This window comes from Gobius niger, assembly GCF_951799975.1.
Source record: "Gobius niger genome assembly, chromosome: 12".
Lineage (NCBI taxonomy): Eukaryota > Metazoa > Chordata > Actinopteri > Gobiiformes > Gobiidae > Gobius > Gobius niger.
This window is the reverse complement of record NC_136863.1, coordinates 20,267,822-20,290,865: the sequence shown is the minus strand read 5'-3', so window position 1 is coordinate 20,290,865 and position 23,044 is coordinate 20,267,822. Positions and strand designations below refer to the sequence as shown.

Below are 23,044 nucleotides of genomic sequence, written 5' to 3'. Positions count from 1 at the left end.
TATAGCAACATTTTGAGTTTGAAAATTAGATATTTCTTGAAGTTAAAATAATGTTTTTTTTTTTTTTTTTTACCCCAGATTCCCTTCATGCATCTTTCTCCTTGTAGAAGGCCTTTGACAGACTCAAACAGTACTTCTCACCTTATTGTGTAAATGTTTCCAGAATAATGTTTCTGTTAGTTGTAACTGCACTTCCAAAATTCATGATGATAATAAGAACAGTGTTTTACAAATGGGAGAATCAACATCTATAAAAGGCATAAAACCTAAAGCCAAAGCACAATTCAAATAGAGACACTCTAGTCTTTTGCAAAGGGTTTTCTAAATGCCTTGAACAGTAAAAAAGTGAAGCACCGGGCACTCAGCTGAAGTGCACGTGTGGAGCTGGCTACAGCGGGAGATTCCTTCACCGTGACAGAGTGCAGTTAGAAGAGGCATGGAGGCAGAGGCCGCAGACTGACATGTGTAAAGAGCATGTTTCAGGAGAGGAGAGAAAAACATGCATGTAAAAGGCCCAGGTCAAGGCCAAGTTCATTATTCATGCAAAAGGTGGCACAGTGGTTAGTGCTAATGCGTCACAGGTTCAATCCCATGCCTTTCTTTGTGGAGTTTGCATGTTCTCTCTGTGCCGGTATAGGTTTCCGCCGAGTACTCCGGTTTCTTCAACCACTAAAAACAATAGGTCAGGTTGAGGGAAATATCAGTCTACAGGGGCGTCCTACAAACCCTCGACCAGTCACATGGATGGAACTGTGCAAAACTGTTCAGGATCCAGCAACTTAGACAGCTACAAAGTAAAGAGTCCAATAATTTAAAAAACTATTCCGCAATTAAAATGTCTTATTATTATTATTTTACTGAGAGAGTGGTCAGAGAGTATTGAAGTGATGATTGCAGGAAGAAGGCGAGGCAGGCCATGACAACCCTGGCACAGTGTTATACTACATGTCCCTTTCCGCCGTGATCCCCTGCTCCGTGCCAGCGCTGGTGTCCAAATCAGCGCTTAACTCGCCTGTTTGGGCTGCTGGACCAGAGCACAGCTTTGTATTTGGTAGGAAAAACCTGTTGGAGGCCAAAAGCTGACACTAAACCCCTGAAACAAACTCATCACTGCAGACGGTCGGACATCAAAGGGATTAGTGGAACGCAGACAAGTGCCTCAGTCCACAGAAATGGTATGATTCTCTGAGACGTGAAACGGAGAAGAGGAGCTGAAAGTGAAAATATGGACTGTGCTCTTTTCCCTTTGAAACAAGTTCAGATGGAAATGCAGTGATGGCACGGAAAATTATACTTATTAAAAGGTAGTTGTGTTAATAGTAATATTCTTTGCTTTTTTAGTATGTTCTGTGGGCATTTTCCCCCAAAATAATAGAAAACCATAGGGTATTTTAGGACCAACGGAGCAGATTCAGATTGATCATTTTTTGGGGGGAAAAGTAGAGAAGTAGAGGAAATTAGCCACATCTGACATGACACTTGATGTTTATATGTTCTCTGGCATGTCTTTAATCATCTCTTTAATGAAGTCTCCATATGAATAAACTCTACATAAACCTGACTCTACACAACACTTGTTTATTAGCCCTGATTATCTCCACCGTGTTGCTGCTTTAACGACTGTATGAAAAAACAACTCTTTAATAAAATAATGTTTTGCTGTGGCAAGTTTAATGAAGTCCAGGCTCTTTTGAACTAAACCATTATCACACTACATGTTCAAATGCCAGCTGGGGTAGCAGCCTGTCCTCTGTGTTTACATGTGTAATCATAACAGCTCACTATAGAAACTTGTTTCATTGGGGGTGACCTGCGTGAGTCCTTTTCTGTACATTCATCCAAAATGATCTCATAGTGATTTCAGTGCACATCAAAGACCAGCTCTTTGACTCTCCTTCGGGTCTCTGTCAAAAGTATCAATGTCAGAGGCTCAATAATAAGGAACACACAATTCATTGTTGAACTAATTAACATTCTTTTACAATGGCCCGCTGAGATCTGCCGAGCCATGTTCCCCGGGTGCCAATTAAACAGACAGTGGACCCTACATGTGAGCTTGGTTACTGCCGCCACGCTACGCAACATCCAGACACTTTGAAATCAGCTTGGCTTCAAGTGATAGCGAAGCCCTAAAGATTCACTCGCGGCAGACAGAAGCATAATTAAGTGCAATTCTGCGGCGAGACACAGAGAAATGAAGCTAATTGTTGCTGCTGAAGGAGGCTTTTTGAAAAAATAATGTGGCTTGGCTTTTGACCTCACTAAAATTATGACGGAGGACTCCACGTCGATCACGCTGAGACACGGAAAACCTTCACTCAAGAGAAATCTAGGTCACTATTGCAATTTCGTCTCATTGTTTTTTAAAGAAACTAACCTAAGTCAACCCAAGTCACTCATTCCACTGTGCAGTAAATCACAGGAACTACAGGTGCTTTAAGTATTCCAATTGACCAACCTTGAGCAAAATGCCCTCTCTGTCAATAGGAGCAAAAACAGCCCCAGCTGGAGCTTGTCGTATGAACTCAAGAGACGGCACGACAGTTCAGTGGGGCTCAGGGCGTCACAAACCCACCCAGATGTGAATGAAAGCCGGGTCCAAAATACAATGGCTCAAACTCACTAAGCAGGCGAGAAGTATTTTTCTATAACATATGATAAATTATGGCAGTATATAATTCATGAAAATGTATACAGGGCATACAGCAATTCCGACAACATACCCGACAGAGTCCACTCATGAGTGACAATCAAATGCCATCTGTGTAGGATAGATGCACTCCACTGTATGTATCAGTCAGCAAAGTGGTTTGTTGAAATCAGTCATGAATCATTATTATATTGCACACACCACCAGCAAGAATGTTTTCCAAATGGAGTCGGAACAAAACTTAACCTAACTTTATTTTGTCTGATGTGTAAACAATTTTTGGCAAAGAAAACAAGCATTTTGCCAACAAACAATAGAAGATTTGGCTGATCAAGAGGGCATGAAGGAAATTGTAATGTGACATGAGACAATCAGAAACCGCACAAAATCAAAAGCTGAAAGGTCGTCCATCACACCCCGATCAGCCGCTGATTGTGACCCCTGTCAAGAGCAGAAGAACACATGGGGACTGATGGAGACATGCGATTGACAAAATACATGGCACACCTTTAGAAGAAACTGAAGGTCATCCAGCCAGTGCAGTAAGTGATTCCAAACAAAGAGGGAAGTGAGGTCACAAGCAACAAGTGCTTCCATTCACATACATGAAAGAGCATAGGGAGAGCGGGCAGCCATTCAAGTCGGCTAGTTCAAACCACAGGCAGGGGGAGGGCATTTTTCCATGTAAATGAACCCATTGACCAAAAAACCTGATGGTAGCATTTCATCTAACATGTATACGTGGTGGGCACCGAGGGGGGAATCCTATACAATGATTGTGATGGAGGTCAGGGGGCACTGGTGCCATGTGTGCCAAGTATTAAACTATCAAAGACTCTCAGCTAGGCGTCAATGTATGAAAGACACGGTGTCTTTTAGCCGCTAATGTTTGTTGTCACGCTTCTCGTTGTCATCGCAATACTTGAAATCCCACCAAAAACTGACACGCTGTGCCTCAGCGAGGACATTGGGAAATAGATACTGTACAATTCCCCTGCTGCATCGCATACTTGTCTACTCTTTACAGAGATTTATTGTAAAGAAAAGAGAAGAAAACCAAGAGGAGAATCTGCCCCTATCCAGCTACCCTCATCTCATCCCATCTCAATTGTGCACGGCACAGAGAAACACAGGGATCCAGTAAGAACTATGTTGTGATTTCAGTTCAGTAAGTGATTTTTAAAAGCCAGATCCAGGTACAACAAGGTGAACGCACTTTAACGCTCTAATCATCCACTCTGCATTACTATACAGGTATCTCAAACAAGAAATGCCACCCAGGTTTAATATCACAAAAGATATGTGATTCATTTCTGAAGATGAAACATGTCTAAGGTGCATAGTCCTAATTGCACCAGGGAATTGCACCAGGATATAAGTGGATCATCACCACAATGCATGTTTTAATGCAAAATTTCCCAATTGTAAAATATCATACATTGTAAATACAAATGCTTTGTTTCAATAAATGACAAACATTCAACTGTATGCACAACATAAAGGCTTGGTGAGAAAACAAGCACGTGCCTCAACACTAACTTCACTAGCGCTACAATGGCCCTTGTCTATGCACTTATATGTTTCCAACACTTACACAACACATGAATGCAAACTCAAGTGACGGAAAGTGATGACGTTTTATGAAATGAATTGAGGTGGAAACATCGCCTTCCTCAGCTTTCAGCACACCTTCAGGAGTATAAAAAGACTGTTCAAACTTTGGAAACTCTAACTGCCTCTGCATACAGTCCTTTTTCTTGTCCTGGCCCTGTCGGGAAATATGAGCCACAGTCATATCAGAAGGAAAAGATTATCTCAGCTGAGCAGCACTCATATCTCAAGCTGATACACATTTGTTTGCTGGAGGTTTCCTTGATAATCTGCAGCTTGATGAATCTTTGTAGTTTTCAGAATTGTATTTTATACGAGAACAGGCACAAAGGCACAACCGGTACAGGCATCGGATATCAGAGCTGATACTGGGTCTTAAAAACACAACTTTCAGGACTAATAATAACAGGATTTGGAAAGTTTTTCACAGCCGATGAATCTAAAATACTACCTGTAGTGAATGGCTGTCATATGTTCGTTCACAAAAATTGACCTCTGACCTCAAACGCCCAAAGCTTCGGCTGAGACGGGCTCCAGTTGCAGATAAAAATAAAAACATAAATGGTGTTTTGATCATGTTCCTGCGGTGTGCACAGCCCCGCGCTCTTCAAAACCAGCGCCAGAGCAGGCGGACAGTGTTTAACTCACAGTGGGGTAAATAAAGTTTGTAATTTGTCAGGTAAGAGCTTAAAAGCCTAAATGCTGAATGAAGTAGGTTACATGAGATGAGAAGATGCTGCAAAAGGAAAGCAGTGGATTTTGTGCTCCTGCAGCACACCACTCCTCAGGCGCCCTGTTTTTTTTCTAAGCTTTGGTCGCAAGCTCTGATGCAGTAGGTATGTGCGCTACAGATACTGGGCTCCCCTCTGGACCAACACTGTTGCTGGGCCAGGTGGAGGATCGTGCCCATAGACGCTCACTAAGTAAGTTAATTCTCTAATTCAAACTGGACTCTGTGTGGCTTTGTAAATGACAAACACAAGAACTTAACAGCCCCTCATTGTTGGTACAGGAGAGTGCAAGAGGCAATACTAAGATGTCTGACACTATGGTTAAAAATCTCTGCTAAACAGCTGCAGTATGCTAAATTTAAGAGCAGGAGCAGCAGAAACAAGTGTTTTGCAGACAGGATGACATGCACAGAGACCAGTGTTTATATCTAACCTGCTAGTAGCAGCGTGCACTGCTCTTCTTCCCATAAAAAGGCAGAGGACCTGTGAGACTTGGCTCCATGTGGCCTTCAAAGACACCATTTATCGGTGGATCTGGAGGGGGGGGAGGCTATCTGATAACTACAGCAGCCGCAGCTCAGGACACCTCTGAGTCCTTACGCAGGCCCTCAGCGTCTTTGAATCCTCTTTTTGTGTTTACCTGCTGCCCTTTGATTAAACTAAAGCGGCCTCTATCAGCTCGGCACTTGGATAAAAACGTCAGCACTACCAGTACTGTGAAAATACATTTTACAGTGGGGAAAATCACTGAGCAGCTATTTACAACTGAGAAATGTGCACATTATCACTACGTTTTCTCAACACTGACTTGCCAGACGTCTTTGCTTTCCACATGTTTTGCTTTCTAATTGTCTTTATTTTTTTGCATAAGTTGTACAATGTCCTAATGGAAAGAATACTGAAGTTAGGCTATTTGTGGTTTCCCGTAAGGAGCTGAGTGAGGAGCTAACTCTTTCCTGGCTGTTTATTGCGCTGTACAGCTGAATGCTTTTGTAATAGCTGCTCTGTATAGAAAAGACGGAGCACACGGCTCTGGTAGTACGAGTGCATTTGAAAGCCTCCCCGAGCATAGTCGCAGTACAGGCTGTATATATGCAGATATAATCAGACAACAATCTGCCCCAGCCGTTCTGCCAGTCCGATCTGGGAAATTCAACTGACAACCCTCAGCCGAACCTCCCGGGGTTTACACTGGTTTTGTAAATTCTAAATTCTCTTAGCGAGTAAGTAAAAGGCACAGCATATTAAGATGGTATTTACCAGAACCATCAGGCCAGTCCTAGTCCTTTAAATAACGACCCTGCACAATGGCCCGAGCAGACGACAATAGCCGAGTTCAGACAACAAACAAATCGAGAGGTCGGCACATGTAAGATTTATAGCATCGCCAACAAAAGGCCACCCACAGCGCTCTTCGCAAAGACAACTCCTGGACCCTCGATGGCTCTGAACTCCCATCGGTCAACCCTGCTTTTTTTATCTTAAGGGCCTCTCCAGCCTCCAAAGACCTCTGCCATAAAAATCTAATGAAACACTCAGCTGCGAACTGCAAAGTAATTATTCCTTTCCTCTGAGCTCTCTTCACAGCCTCTGGAGCGAAAGCATGAGACATTTCTTGGAGAAGGTGTAGCTAAATTACACCGCACTTTTCTATAACACCACTTCATCAAATCTGGAAGAGCAACTTTCAAGCCAACGATCGTGATTACCTCGGCTCATGTGTTTTATTGCTTTGCAGACGATGCGGGCCATGAAGAGGTGCGTGTTTGTGGTCAAAGTCAGACAGACAAAATGCTTACAAACAAAGTGTGGTGAGTCTATAGTCTGTTACCTGAGGCACCACAGGGCTCCGTCTTGGGGTTAGACCTGTAGTGAGCCCTCTGTCTCTCGCGGCGGTAGACAAGATGAGGTTTGTTGTGTTCTTCGTCATGCTCTTCCCCTTCAGGGTGCATAAGGGGCTCCAAGAAGTACTCGCCTTGTTGTGCAGTAAACGTCCCAATCTGAAACAGAAAAAGGGGGATTGTCACTGACAGTGTTTGCGTGCACGTTGTGCTCTTTACATACTTTGGTCATTTGTCTGCTGTCATTCAGTGCAGCCCTCAGGCATCACGAGAGGTTTAAGGTTTATAACAAGCTAAAAGGCTCAAGTTGACAGGTAACATGTGGAAAGAACATGCTGAAGGAGAAAGGTCGAGGAATATCAGTTACATTATATTGTCAGGGTTTTTGACAGTATGGCCTAGGATTGTTATGCTGCTGAACTAAAGCGAAGGTCCAGAAATTATCACAATTGCCAAAAGGTAATTCACAATTCTGTCTATACAGTGGTCCAAGTTCAAGGAAAACTCTTCTGTATTCTGGACGAAATCTACTGAAATCAGTCAAGTTGATTCTAGATATGTTGCGCAGTGACACTTTTAAATAGCATTTTCACTCCCCGTTTAACACTATACTGTTAATCTCATTTCTTTTGAAAGGTAACTATATCAGCAAAATCAATTTCATTTATGATTTCATTACTTTACTTTTAATGAACTTAACATGACATCATCATAAACAGACAACGTCACTGACAGAAGAATGCTAGTATTGATTTGGCAGTTCAGCAACTCATGCAGCTCCTTAGCTCAGTCAGCCATGAGGCACAGGGCTGTTTGTATGGTGATTTTGCACACACACACACACACACACACACACACACACACACACACACACACACACACACACACACACACACACACACACACACACACACACACACACACACACACACACACACACACACACACACACTTAAACAGGATATTGGACCCTGGAATGTTTCGGGCAGCATTATTCCGCGAGTGTCCTCGGGAGTGATAGCTGTTTGACAGTGGAAATCGGATATGGAAAACAGGCTTGTGTATGTTTCCTTTCCATCTTTCGAAGAGTAAAGGATTATAGTCAGCTGGCATGTATATACAAAACTTCTCTAAAAGCCTGAGTGCTACATGTGTTTGCATCTCAAGTGTAGGGACTATTGCTTAGAAAAACAACAAGTCGAAGGATGTCTCTCATCTCTGTGATTCTGCTGACTGGATAAACTGTGTCATACAATAAAGCAATATAGTGAATGTTGAGTGGACATGAGAAAAGTACTCTTACAAATTTGTGCTACCACAGCAATTAAAACTTTTACCAACAAGCCTAAACCAATAACTTTATCATTGCACGTACCAAACTTGACCAGCCGTAAAGTTTATTTCAATGTATATTATAAAGGAATGCCACAACAGGAAAACCAAGCACTGGAGTTGAAAACTAGCTATAAACTCTTTTTGCATAGCATCAGTCACAACCTTGTTTGTACAATCGCGCAAGCCGACCCGTGTTGGTGTGCTTTTTAATGTTTCTGACCCAAAAATAAAACCTTCACTACTTTTTGTAAAGGATGAGTGCTTGGACCTGATTTTTCTCTGCAAATTCTATTGCCTCCTTCTATGAGCACCATCTTTTTGCTGGGTACAAGAAGCTCCCTGTTCTAATTTCTGTCTTGTATGTACTATGTTGAATTGCAATGTCCTTGTCAAATAAATGAATTAAAAAAAATAATAAAAGAAATAACTTTTATAAAAGTGGTCAGTTATATTGTTTTTTTTTGTGGTAAAAATCTAAATTCTCTCATTTTAAACTATAAACCATAGATAAACAACACCTGCCCAATCGCCAATGACCTCCGACAAATCTGGCCCACTGAAAAAGAGCTTTTTTTTCTTTTTCTTGCTGAGTCAGATTAAAGTGGTCTCTTTCATTTGTTTGGAATTGACCCAACGTGGGCTTTGCGTGGGGTATACTAAAAATGCAGAACTGACAAAAGTGTCTAATGTCTAAATGCCTAAATGACTACAATACAAATGATGCCCAGTTCCCCCCATGTTACATCCCAAAGGGCTTGAAGATGAGGTCAGGTTGACTCATCCTGCACTTCATTATGCGGGACTTTAGCCTTGTTCAGCAACTAAGCATTTCCCACGGTTCCCTTTGGTCTTTCTCTAAACTTCTCTGGCAGCATTTCCCTCTGTCACAGCTTTCTTTGAAAAGGCCAAAAGCTTCTCAACCCCTTTACCACCAACAACCCCAATATCCCTCCTGGGGGACAGCTTTGAGCCACTCCAGACCAAAAGAGAACCTGTTTTTCCCAAGAATGACCCCTTTGTTTTTGGCTCAATAATTCCTTAATGACCATCACGACAAAATGTACTGGCTGATAGGTCCCAGTCATCATATAAGGAACACACTGATGACCTACACACCTATGGTCCCAGTCCAAATGCATTGTCAAATTGATAGTTAAAGAACGTATAACTTGCATCACAAACAATGAAAGGGGAAGCCACTAAATTAAAATGTTGTGGTCTAAATTCATTCCTAACTTTCCTCACATATTTGTAACATCACAATTCTGCACAGGGACGAGTTTATCAGCAAATTTCAAGCTCATCAAATTGATTCAAATGCTTTATAATTAGATGTGCAGTGTTTTTTCCCAACAAATGTCTGAGTTTACAATAAACTAATGGAGAGGACAAAACCAATTTCGGTCCATACGTGAATAATAATAATCAGCTTTCAATATCTACTAAAACAAAAGTACGCAGAAAGCACATTTTTCACAAGTTTGAAAAGAGGAGGTAAAGATGTTTTTTTTGTAATATCTGGAGAGGGATGTGCTGCTGATGCTAAAAGTCCAGTCACAACACAGTCATAGCCGATTATGCAACATACTATCTTCGTACAGAACAAAACTAAAATAGAGACTATGTCATTGACAGGTTGACTCACACAAATGCTGATCCAATTTGGGTGACACACTGTCCGGCCAAAATTCCCAACCAAAATGTCCAGTTCGGAATTTGACTGGTTGGACTGAGGTCAAGCCCCTGCCCTGGACAAGTAACCTCATGTGACTCATGAAGTCACTGCCTCATCATTTTCTCCCAAACAGCAGTCAGCAAATCTTTAATAAATCTCCCTTAAATCTCTCTTAAAACATAGGTCTAGTTGGTCACAGCGGAGGTGATGTACAATCAAAAGAAGCAGAGCCTTTGCCATGGTAACCCTGGAAAAGGGAAATCTTTTTCCGACAAATATTGATTTTCTGTCTTTGTTTTTGCATGTTCCTTTGTGCAACACTATAATGGACTTCCTCAAACATCATCATCAGTCAACAGCTGAAAGAATGGCCTCAATTGGAGTGTGCCAGGTCATTAATTCTTCAGCAAATACTGACTACACATGGCATGCATTTAATCAATCAAAAGTGTTATAGGACCTTGCACACTTCTGCCTTATAACAGCCAAACATATAGACAACATTGCATGAAGTTGCTGGACATGCCTAAGCTTCAGCACCACAGTAAAGTAGCATCAGGCTGCATCTCCAACACTGTCATATACAAGGTCACTCAGCCTCTCAGTGACATTTCTCGCGCAACACTTGCTCTCGTTACAACTCCTACCCACACAAACACACACTTACGCACGCATGGATGGGACCAGCTGAAATGGAAGGAAAGTCAGTCTTGCTTGACTGCTCCGTGATTAGGGAAGCGTAATACTCACCAGTCCAGTGCATAGGCTGAAGACGGCGGGGTATTGGCTCGTGGCGTTGACGTGTCCGCGGAAAAAGCAGTGGCGCATGTTGCTCTGGTCAGTGCTGCTACTGTGGTGCGAGTCCGTGACGTTGCCCGGCTCCAACCCCAAGTGCGTTACGGCGTACGCGGGGGCTATGAAGCTGGCGTCGGCGCTGAGATTGAGATGAAAGCGCTCCCCGAAAGCCTCGATCCTGTAGTGAACGCGCCCGCCGGACAGGTCATCGTGCAAACTTCTTCGCCTCCTTCTGTAGTGCAATGAGTGGGGGAATGACTCTCCGAAGTCGTTGACGCGCACCGGGGTGACAATCTCATACGCTGACAGCTGCTTGATGAAGCTTTCTGCGAACAGTTACAGCCAAAGGTAGCGGCGTTAACTGACATGCATGCTTATGGACCTGAATGAAATGTGCCCTGAATAAAGCAAACCGTATATCCTACCTTGTTTGGGATGCAATCGGTGCTGCACGGTGCCCAAGACTAGCGTTGACAGATGACACATTAGTCCAACCAGCCATATGGCAAACTGCATGATTTCCCTCCCGAAAGAAATCCCGGCTGCGCGCTCTCTCCAAGGCAGTAACCCTCTTGCGTCTCCCCCGTCTCCTTCTCCCGGCTTGTCAGCAACAGGTCGTAGGATCCGCGGAGGCTCTGTGCGGCGCAACTCTCGCAAAGTGCACTGGCCTCATCGCATTTCTAAACATGCATCCACCACCCCTCTATAAACGCGAGCTATTTATGATAGAACCATTGCCGCCGCCCCCCCTCCTTTGCAATAAATCGCTTCTTAATGTAAACCGCAGTCTACGCTCAAAGGAGGGATCAGTGCCAAGTGCGCTTTCTCTTAGCCATCCCTTAAACACCCCCGTTGCACCCTAAGCACTCACCAACTGCGAAGCTACGCCCCTATAGGCATCGGAGCCAATGGTGAGTGGCGCGGCTCGACCACCGCACATGGGACAGGCTGAGCGCTGCAGCGGTGACCAGATGGGACGAAAAAAGGACATGTCAAGAGTGATCCAGTTAGTGTAGCATCAAGTCATCATAAGATTCGGACTTGCTCAGAGTTTAGACTTTAAATATTTTGATTATGGCTATTAATATTCTATTCATCCTGTGGTCCAAACAGCCATAGGTCACAAAGAATAAATAAGACAAAGACCAACAGTAGACACTTAGTTCTTTGGTTTTCAAGCGCTCAGTCCCTGAATAATGAAAAGTGTGTTGTACTGAGTGTATTAAGTCCAGTTTTTTTTACTGTTGGTCTCGAAGTCACCTTCCTTTGGCCATGATTTGGTCAGCTTCTCGTTAATCATTCAGCCTTTTAAACCCCGGCACAAACGTGATGGACATGTGAAAAGAGTCCAGTTCTTCACATCTTTTGAGGACAAATGTCACAGCATTGTGAGTGATTAGACTCGGTGGGCTCACCGGAAGCACTTTTGGATCCAGTAAACTCTTTTCTACATTAAACATCAAGGCTTTTATACCGCCTGTATTCAGGCTCTTCTCTCTAAAGTCAGTGCCTTGGGACCTGTTTCCGCTGTGGTCAGTGGTAAACCAATCTAGTTTGTTATATAATGTTTTAATTTATTTTATTTTATTTCTTTTGTTGTTATATGAAGATAAATCACTGAATCTGCTCTTCTGATCTTAAACCAAAATAATAAAATAAACCAGTGTGGTTTAGCAGCAAACTGTACAGCCAACATGTACATTTCAAAGATCCAGACATTAAGTCATGTCTAAATGAAATCTCCTGACAGTAGCTGGTGTGATGCCTCCCTAGTGTGTTATTCATTTGGTCTGGGAGTCTCCTGTGAAGCTTTTCATCACTCTAATCACTGTCACTGTGTCATTTTTCAACAGATGCCAAGCCAAAAAGGGCAGTATGAAAATGCTATCGCGCAAAACAAACGTGATTCAATCTACTGTATACACTGTATAAAAAAATGCTGTGGTAAGATTTGTTGAGATCATCTACTTGAGGGAATGCAGGTGCAAGTGTCTGTAAACATCATTAACGGAGCTATGAATGGCTTTTGTAACCCCAGGCTGACTTTAACAATGATCAGTTAATGGCAGATGTAGGTTCTCATGCTCATTATGCTACATGTGTTAATGGAAACATGAGTCAAGTAATACCTTTTAAAAATGTCATTAGATCGGTTTCTTCAACTTAGGTATCAACTAAATAACTTAGACTACATAATGTTTTTGTTTTTTTTGGAGGATAGCGTTCCCTTTAATTCAGTGGTTTCCATATTAACTGATCGCATGGTGATTTGGCAAATTGTGTTATCGGGTCTCCCTCCAATCGCACCAAGCTAAATAACTAACTATGACTGCAGTGGGTACTGTGGTAAAAGTCTCATGTCCTCGCTGACACGGATAAAGGGCAGACTCTACACAGAATGCCTCACCTTGCCAGGGAATCATTCGTAAGACATTCTTGCTGTACGGTGAGAGCACTAACCACTGTGCCACCGGTACAGCCCAAAATGTACAGAATCATGGCTAAATAAACATCCAGAGGCCGCGGACAGATTTGCTTGACAGTGTCCAGGACTCAACGTGAATCGTGCCGAATGGTTCCCACTGTTAAGTAAAGGCAGCGGTGGGTCCTCTCCATTCTGACACACGGCTGATATACGAGCGAGGCTTAAACTCCCCTCAACATCAGAACAGCTCCCCGCTCTGGTTCACTGAGTCTGAACTCCCCAGCCACAACACTCCTCTATGCTGCTACATACATTCACGTCTTTCCTAAGCCATCGCTCATCGTTGCAGCTTCAGCTTTCAGACATGTGTACACTGTATTCAGGCTGCTGTAAAAGTGTGTTTTTGACTTGACGTTTAAGCCTATCAATTATTATATTTTGAACTACTTTTCCATTGTGTAGATACAAATTTTCTTTTCTTTGCACCTTCAAGTCCTGACACAAATAGCATATTATACATGTGAAATGCTATTATTTGTGCAGTGCCATTATCAAAGATGCACAGTACAATGTCCTTTTTTTTTTTTAAAGCAGACCTAAGTAAACAGAGGGATCTTCTGAAGTCACATGAGGATAAATGAAAAGTCAGTGGTGTGTGCACAGCAGGTTACTGTGTCACTGATGGAGTTACCATAACACACTGTGCCCCTCCTCCAATGCAGCGCTCTGTCTCGCATGGCCCTGTCCCGTTCAGGTGCTTCTCATGCCGCAGTGATCAAGGAACTCGGCCACCTGAGACTGTTGAGACAGATTAAAACACTCCCATCCCTAAAGAAGACACATCCGCCCTCCAATCGCCAAGCGGAATTAAAACACTGCGGTGTATGAGCCAACCTGTTTTCCTGCTTCAGTGGTCTGTCACCGCACTGCGGACAGATTGTTGCAATGTCAAAGCATCAGTCGCTCAACACTCCAGTGAGCTCCCACTTATGGATGACTTGCAAACAAATTGGCAGAAGGACAAAAAGGCTATTTGCTAAATTGTGGTTTGGTCACAAGCCTGTCCCAACATTGGCAACCGAGGAAAATGTTTGGAGATACACTCAAGTCAAATAAGTGCAATGTATGAACTGGTCAATGTAAAGTTTAATTTAGGTTGCAGATACTGCTATAGAAGCTACAACATCAACAACATAATTTATTGCTACAACTGCAACCCTTTCTCTTTATCAAAGTATTTTACTCAACCAATGTTGATGTTATTAAGATACCATACTCAGAAAGAGAATCTTAAATAATACTGTATGCACAAATCCAGTTATGGAAGTTACCTTAAAACACCTAAAAGCACTAACCTTGTGCTATGAGTACTCCCATTAGTAATAAATTATTATCCAACCCAAAAAGGATGAGTGTTTTATCTTTCACAGCGTGGACATACAGAGTAGTCAGTAAAACGTTCAGTTTAGACACACAGGCTACTGATGAGGAAACAACGTCATCTTCATTTCATGTTGTTTCCTCCATATCAGCTACATAGTCATTCCATGGCACTACTGGGTTAAGCTGTAAAACAGTTTGTGCATTTGTACCATTTCAAATACCTTACAAGCATAGAGGTGTTAAATGGCCAGTCTGCTGCTGCTTTTTCCAAGCTCCAATTCATACCACATGTGTTCGCCGTACCAGTTTTAGGGTAAACCTTGGGAGCGACCAGCCTGAACTACTTGCAGCTTTAGAGCCGCTGAACTTTATTTCCCACAAGAGCAACTAAGAGTTTCATTGCTAATATAAAAACCATGGGCCAGCGGTGTGTAAAGAGACTACATTTTGCACCAACATCACTAAGAAAATATAAGGTTTTACAAGTAATGGAATGGAATAACATCATCCCTAAATAAACATCGTGGTAAACTAAGTGATACTACAGTGATACAGTGGGAGGAAAAAGTGAGTACACCGTGTGGAATTTCTTACATTTCTGCCTAAATTGGTTATAAATTGTGGTCTGATCTTTATTAAAATCACAAGAATGATTACAGAGTGTGTGCTTGAACTAACACCACCCAAACATTTACATTTTGGCATGTTTTTATTGGCCATAACATGTAAATATTCACAGACAGGGAGAAATAAGTGAGTACACCACCTGAATCTTGTTGAACTGCAGCAGTTTTGTAAAGAGGAATGGTCCAAGATTCATCCTGATCATTGATGAATCTTGATCATCAGTAGTTATTGCTGCAAAAGAAGGAACAGCCAGCAATTTAAAACAGTGGGTTCACTTACTTATTTCACAATGTTGTGAATGTCTCAGGTCTTTCTCCAAAATATCTTGATAAACTTGTAAATTCTTCCATTGATGATCGCACATTGTCCAGATCCTGAGGCAACAAAGCAGCCCCACACCATGATTCTCCTGCTCCATACTTCCCAGTGCGGATAAGGTTTTGATGTTGATGTGCTGTTCCATTTTCCTCCACACATGAAGTTGTGTGTTGCTCCCAAAATATTAAACTTTGGGTCCAAAAGTATCCAAAAGCTCTTTCACAAACCAAAGTTGAATAGTTTGGGAGGAACACACAATGCAATGTGTGGAGGAAAAACGGAACAGCACATCAACATCTAAACCCTATCCTCACTGTGAAGTATGGAGCAGGAGAATCATGGTGTGGGGCTGTTTTGGTGCCTTCAAGATATTTTGCAGAAAAACCTGAGACATTCATAACATCGTGAAATAAGTAAGTGAACCCTTGTCTTAAATATCTGGCTGACTCTTCGTTACAAAACTGCTGCAGTTCAGCGAGATTCAGGCGGTGTACTCACTTATTCCACGCTCTCCTGTGAATGTTTACATGTTATGGTAATAATTCATGCACACACTGTTTAATCATTCTTGTGATTTTAATAAAGATCAGACCACATTTTATGACCAATTTAGGCAAAAATGTGAGAAATTCCACACAATGTATGCACTTTTTCCTCACACTGTAAATAGGAACAGCAAAAGTTATACAAAGATTAAACTCCTAAATCAAGACCAGCTATTTGTACAATAATCAAACAAATTGTCTAAACAAGGACCAGCTTCAAACTGAAAGAAGCCCTCATCACTGCCTGGTGTCATAAAACAAATTTAACACATCACATGACATGACAGGATCGTTTTTAATAGCCAAAGGATCTCAGTCAAAAATCATATATTAAGTCTACTATAAAAGGCACGGTCATATAAACAGTATGGTTTGACACCACAGATGCCTCCCACATGAGAGAGTTCAGGGCAGTCTGCCCCAGTGACTGTCGGACTGATTGGGTTTCACTCAAAAAGACCTCTCCCTCCACACTTCTGTCTGCAGCTTTGTAAATAGGGGCGCAAGTTTATTTTGATGCCTGTGTTAGATTCCTTAGTAGCAAGTGGCTTCCTTCTCCACACTCCATTTAAACAAGCAAAAAAGATATACAAAAAGATATTAGTGATATGGAAGTATAGAGAGTGGGCGAGTACTGATTTAATCTTTCATATAACTATCTTTTTACTTTTGTGGCTTTAATCTCTTAACTCCAACCGGAAGCGAGCACATTTTATTCAGTTTGACATTACCCGAATCTTAAAGTTTCTTGAAAAATAGTGTCAAAATAGAGACGGAAACACTCTAGAGCAGGGTTAGGCCACGTAAGGGCCGGGGGCCAAATCATGCCCTCCAGCATAGAGCTTTGCCCTCATGATGGCAATAAATAACTTTATACAAATCAGATCAAAGCCCTATTAAACTCTTAACCCCCCTGAACCAAGCACATTTTCTTCAGTTTGGCTTAACCCAAATATAAAAGCTTGAAAAAAGTGTCAATATAGACGAAAGTTAGATGAAAACACTACAAAAGAGCGACAAAAACATGGGGAAAATGCACACCAAAAAAAAGCACTGGAAAAAAATGCCACAAAAAGCAGCAAAAGAGCGACAAAAAGGCGATGAAAATGTGGTGAAACCAAGACAAAAAAGCAACGGAAACACACAAAAAAACATGACAAAAATGTGAAAAAACTCAAATAAGGTGTTACACTGTAAGCTCAAGAAGCTTTTAGATTCGGGTAAAGCCAAACTGGAGAAAATGCACTCGGTTAAGGTGGGGTAGTACTCAAAAATGTGAAACATGCTGTCAATTCCTTTAAATTTCTTAGCTGAGCACCCACTTAAGTCATGATATACAACTGGCATTTGTTGAAAGTGATGCTTTGCTTTGGGCGACAATTGGGGGGTTCGGCCCTTTTGAAGATAAAGAAAATTGGCCCTCCACCAAACAAACAGACAAAAAAGATGGAAAAAAGACGAAAACACACCAAAGAAATATTTAAAAAGATGAAAAAGATGCAAAAAAGAGACGACAAAGAGACAAAAAAACAGACAAAAAACAGACGAAAAACAGACAAAAACCAGACCAAAAAAAAATTGACAAAAACGCGGCGACAACGAGACAAAAAAGTTGCGATAAATTTACTATTCTTATTTCAAATGGGGCGTTACCCTGGCATACTGGATGTAAGCTCTTTGTCGAGAAGCTTTTAGATTTGAATAAAGCCGAACTGGAGAAAATGAACTCGGTTAAAGAACAACTAACCCCCAAATCAACTTTTTTTTCTAGCTAAGTTGTATAAATGGGTATCTTATAGTGTTGTCTACGTGTATCTGTCACTATTTTAACAATTTAGTGCAAATTTGTTGAAATCCTGTCTTTGTGTCCCAAACCGTCTGTGTGGCGCCATCTGCAGCGAACTGTCGGTACTGCATTTGATTTTTTGAATTCGGCACCCAATTAGCGGAGGGGAGAGAGATGATGTCAGGAGGCGAGAGATGATGTCACGGGCTCTGCCGCTCTGGGGTATAAAAGGGCTCAGTCTCGCTCACGCCCCCACAGCGAGTTGGTGTTGGAATAACGAGAGAATATTTTCATCGATTGTCAGGTTTGCGATTAGTTGTCATAGCATTTAGGTAGATTTTATTAGGATAGCTTTTTTTTTATTATAAATAAGTGTATAGTTTTAGTAGTGTTAGTTGTTGAATATTGTAGTTGTAGTCACTAGTTGCTTTTATTGTTAGATTAGTTAGCTCAATTTAGCTTAGGGCGTTTGTTAGTATTGTTTTTAGTGGTCTATCGTGTATAATTTAATTGTTAGTTGTTAATTGTACTGTGTTAGGATGGGGAGGAAGTGTAGCGTAGTGGGGCTGGAGTTTGCAAAGACCATTTTACGTGCTGATTCCTTCGCCAACTTCATGGAGGTTGAACTGGGCTATGCTCTTCTCCGTTTGAAGAGCGAGGCCGTCCCCACCGACTCTGCTGCCCCGCCAACAATGTGAGGTGAGTGAGAAAAATAATGATGATTTACCCATTTTGGGTTTGGTAGTAATTGCATTGATTGTAGCTGCTGTAAAAAGAGGCACTTGGTTCACTCTGTCCCGGTCATTTCTGTCAGTAGTAGCTACTTTGCTCACAGATTGAGTCATGTACAGTATATAGAATGTTTATGTGCACGTCAGAATAGATCGTTATTGTAGTGTCTCAAACAAATTCTCCGTTTTGGCCTCTGATAACACCAATCACATGAGTCGTGTAGATCTGTTGAAAAAATATGGCGTGTAAATAGACTGTGCAGCCTCAGCTCCAGGCGACGTGTCCCGCACTCGCTCACTCTGTGGCTGAGGAACAGCAGCCACCGGTTATAAGCGCGTCTACTCTGCCCGGGGCAGCCTGCTAATGCATCAGTCTGCAAAGTTACGCCAACACTGTGCGCAAATGTGCACGAGTCTGAGCACCAAACTAATCTAAGTTTTACATGACTGTAGCTTTTGACAGTAGCTACAAGCTAGCCTGTAAAGCTAACGTATAGCTAGAATGCACTGTGTGTCGGAGGCTAAACTGACCGCTCTGCTCCCGTTTGATGCTCGATTGCGGTCAGTGAGGAGAGGGCTGACCACTCCAGGTGGACCGTGTGGTCAGTGAGGAGAGGGCTGACCACTCCAGGTGGACCGTGTGGTCAGTGAGGAGAGGGCTGACCACTCCAGGTGGACCGTGTGGTCAGTGAGGAGAGGGCTGACCACTCCAGGTGGACCGTGCGGTCAGTGAGGAGAGGGCTGACCACTCCAGGTGGACCGTGTGGTCAGTGAGGAGAGGGCTGACCACTCCAGGTGGTTTACACCTATTTGGACGCAGCTTTTCAAAATGCCAAACCATTTGGAAGTTTTTAGTAGCCGACTGTAGCCAGAATTAACCTTATACAAATATTTGGTTGATCTGCTATAGGGGGCATATTCTAAAGTATATCGTAGGTTGTATTCCTATAAATCATCAATACAAACAATGTGTTTGCATGTCACTTGTGTGTGCACTTTATAAATATTATTTATTATGTTTTCAGCCAAAAGTGAGCAGAGAGAAATGTCCAAACTGATACAGTCCTTATAAGGCATGCAGGTGTCCAGGCCGATGTGAAGCCGAGCAGGCGACGCAAAGGTGAAATCTATTTATCCTTTATACAGTACTGTCATTTTATGTATAAAACAGTCTACACTTTTGTTTTTTTATATACTGTAGTTAGACACAAGTTGTGTAATTACTGCCATTTTAAACGTGTTTATTTTGTTTGTGTTTTGTACAGCTACTCAAGCCCGGACCGCTTACACAAGCGTTGGTTGTGGGACAGGGGACCTGATGGAAATCCCTCTTCCTGACAGTCCCAGAGCAGCCTCTACATCTTTAAAAAGGAGAAGGTGTGAGGTGTCAGCGTCTGACCCCAGCTTCCACATCGATGACAGTGCCAGCACTGTGAACTGTTCAAGGTACAAAGAAAATCTAGAGTTTTAATTGAAAAAATATATACAGCGTCCTGGTTTTTTGAGGGATGAAATATCCTTTATTTTATATAGCATTCCTGCTGAAGTCCCTCCACACAAGGACAAAGAACATATTGTTCTTGAGGACCGACTGCTGGAGCTGTTCAGGCGATGTCCTGTCTGCACTGGTCGCTGTGCTGTGGACACGATCACAGTCGGCACACTGCTGCGGGTCACTCAACAGTGTCCTCGCTGTGAGTTCTCCAGTCAGTGGTCCAGTCAGCCCATGGTGAACAACATCCCAGCTGGAAACCTACAGCTCTGTGCTGCTGTGCTGTTCACCGGCTCATCCTTTAGCCAGATTTCAAAGGTACTACAAAAACATTTTATTTTTCCATATATTATCCGATGATAACAGATGTTTTAATTTTATAGTTCTTGGGGGCCTTCAATATTCAGGGACTGTCAGAGCAGTGCTTCTACAGGCATCAGGCAAAGCTCCTCATCCCTACGGTCAACTGGCAGTGGAAGTTGGAGCAGGAGGACCTCATCAGGGAGGCTCTTGAAAGCGGCTCTGTTACACTGGGCGGGGACATGCGGGCAGATTCACCTGGTAAATACATTTCATGAACATTTATCTGAAGTATTAATAAAAGTCAGCTAATGTATAACTTGCATTCATGTAGGACATTCAGCCAAGTATGGCAGTTACACGATGATGAATCTAACGAGTAACAAAGTCATTGACATCCAGCTAGTCCAGGTAAAACATTACAATACAAACATAAATATGTAACTTGGGATAACTGTGCATTATGATAGAACTCATATTCTTATTTTTTTGTCTTATTAGAGCAATGAGGTTGGAAACAGTGTGCGCATGGAGAAGGAGGGGTTTGTGTTTTGTGTCCCAGAGATTGGAAAAAAATGATGCGCTGGGCCAGAAAAGGTGAACGGAGGAAATGACGAGGTGGAAGAAAAGCATTGTGAACCATCTATGAATCATCTCTACTGGTCACCATCAAAGGCTGTGGCTGAGTGGACATCTGGGCAACTACATTCAGAATGTCCACGGTAAACCCCCTGTTCCCTCGCTGTCTTCACAGGCCTTTGGTTGGGGATGATGCAAGAGTGTGGCCAAAATCAAGTATGTGTAATTACAACTACTCCTCCCAATATCTAATTTATATTGATGTATTTACACTTCACATATCAATTTATTATTCTTTGTAATTCTTTATAATTCTTTGTAGGCACAGCAGCATGCGAGAGACTCTTACTCTTTTGTTAACACCACGTGTTTTGAAAGATTAAGCTAAAATAAGCCCACAATACCACACTTCAAATATTTAGGCATCCATAGTCTGATTCTCTCACAATAGTCTGGGCCTCTTATCTAAAGGAATGCTGGCCAGGTAATGATTCCTAAAGGTTCAACAAATATTCACTAGTTATTTTATCACTTTGAAATGTTTAGAAAATAGATACTGCATATTAATGTTTATTTGTGAAATTTTAGGATGCAGGTTGGTGCCTTGAATTATGATTAAAAAAGGCAAATCGTTTTGCTGCTGTATGTCATAGTGTATCCAAAATTCAAGTGTGGAGACGACACAGTGAGAGCCATGAAGACCAGAGCTACCTCAGGTATGTCACATTAAAAACAACACAACCAATGCTTTTACAAGAACAAATGTTTTGTGCTTTGTTTACAGTCTACTTTGACCAACTAATGGCCCTGCTGTTTGAAAGTGTGGTCGAGGATCCTCTCCCATATCAGGAGCACACAAAGGACCTGTGCCTGAACCACTCTGTGCCCATTGGACAACGTAATAGATTAAAATCAATGTTTCATGCAAGATTTAATTGTGGGCAGTAAAAAAAAAATGAAGCCTGTATATGTTCTGTCAGATATGTCACAGGAAGGTATATGCAGCACCGCTTTATGTTTCTAGAAGCTGAAAACTTACTGCATGTATATTTATTACAGTTGGTATTGTATAACATAACCAGTCAACTTTGTCTGTTCAATTTGTTTATTGCACACATCTATGTAGACCAAGTGAGTGGCACATGCAGCTCAACCTCAAGTGAAATGTGAGCTGTAAGTTTGTAGTAAGTTTTACCAAAGAAATTGTGCTATAATTTGGAAATTGCACTGTTGTAAGAGCCAGAAGTGCAGAATCAAGTACTGGTACAAAACAAGATCTATAATTTTCATTAATATTTCAATATTCAACTAAAAAAGCATACATATAAATACTTCATTATAGCCGTTACTCTACAGTGTCATCATTCAGTGGTAGTTTTGTGTATGTGTTACGTTGGTTAAACCTTTTAGTTCACTAAATTTAGTAATAGAAATTACTTCAGGCTATTTACTTAGGGCTAACTGGCTCTTTGGGTTCACAATGTTACAGTCAAGCCTTTAGAGAAACATAACCTAAATGATTCTGTCTCACATCTTCAATGGCAAACCAAAAACAATTTGAAAAAGACAGTGTTCCTGCTCTATAATACAGGCCTACATATATTTATTTGATATGTTTTGTGCACTTTGCTGTAAGAAAAATAATAAAAATCTTTGTAACACAAATAGCCACGTCTCTATATCACACACTCTGCTGAGGACACTGAGATACATCTCCCAGGTTCACGTTGACCACAGCAAAAGTCTACATCTAAAATAGATCGGTAAATTCTGAAGCAGCCAGGACAGTTACGTCCCTTAGCTGCGATGCTAACGTCGATCGAGCTCAATGCTAAGCCGCTAGCTTTGTAAATGACAGAGGAATAAATGACCCAGCGCCTCAGGTACAAGGCCGCTGTCTGCCACGATGCCCCCCCCTGTGTAGAGAGAGCTGTAGAGCTGTCCCAGTGGAACAAGTTGCTAAATAAGTTAGCTCGCTGGAACTCCATGCTCCCATGGTCGGACTTTGTTTACGAGGAGCGCTGCAGGTGCAGCGTCGAGTCAGAAGCCTCAAGCCCCTCCCACCCCTCACCCCTCCCGCGTGCCCCTTAGTCCTCCAGGCGACGCCCCCTTTCTGTTGAGATTTTCAAATCTGAGGCTCTGAGATTGAGGCTCTGGAAGGAGGGGTTAGTAGCTCTTTAAAGGGTATCTAACCCCCCCTTCCAGAGGCTCAGTCTGAGA

At 42.1% G+C, this 23,044-nt stretch overlaps 2 protein-coding genes across 2 annotated transcripts in view; one reads left to right on the top strand and one right to left on the bottom strand.

Annotated features, from left to right (window-relative positions):
• LOC306971241 (A disintegrin and metalloproteinase with thrombospondin motifs 20) overlaps positions 1-11,520 on the bottom strand; it is a 68,391-nt gene extending 56,871 nt beyond the window's left edge. The window contains exons 1-3 of the mRNA XM_079567444.1: positions 11,064-11,520; positions 10,594-10,964; positions 6,824-6,992 (exon numbers count right to left, since the gene is read on the bottom strand). Coding sequence (XP_079423570.1) covers positions 6,824-6,992; positions 10,594-10,964; positions 11,064-11,154 — 631 coding nt within the window. The 5' untranslated portion in view covers positions 11,155-11,520. The remainder of the gene's footprint in view (positions 1-6,823; positions 6,993-10,593; positions 10,965-11,063) is intronic.
• Positions 11,521-20,040: 8,520 nt separating this feature from the next.
• LOC306972040 (uncharacterized protein) lies at positions 20,041-20,824 on the top strand (the record flags this gene model as incomplete). The annotated part of the gene is made up of 4 exons (XM_079568483.1): positions 20,041-20,263; positions 20,329-20,506; positions 20,580-20,656; positions 20,747-20,824. The coding sequence occupies exons 1-4, from the start codon at positions 20,180-20,182 to the stop codon at positions 20,822-20,824; spliced, it is 417 nt and encodes a 138-aa protein (XP_079424609.1). The 5' UTR covers positions 20,041-20,179.
• Positions 20,825-23,044: the final 2,220 nt, after the last annotated feature.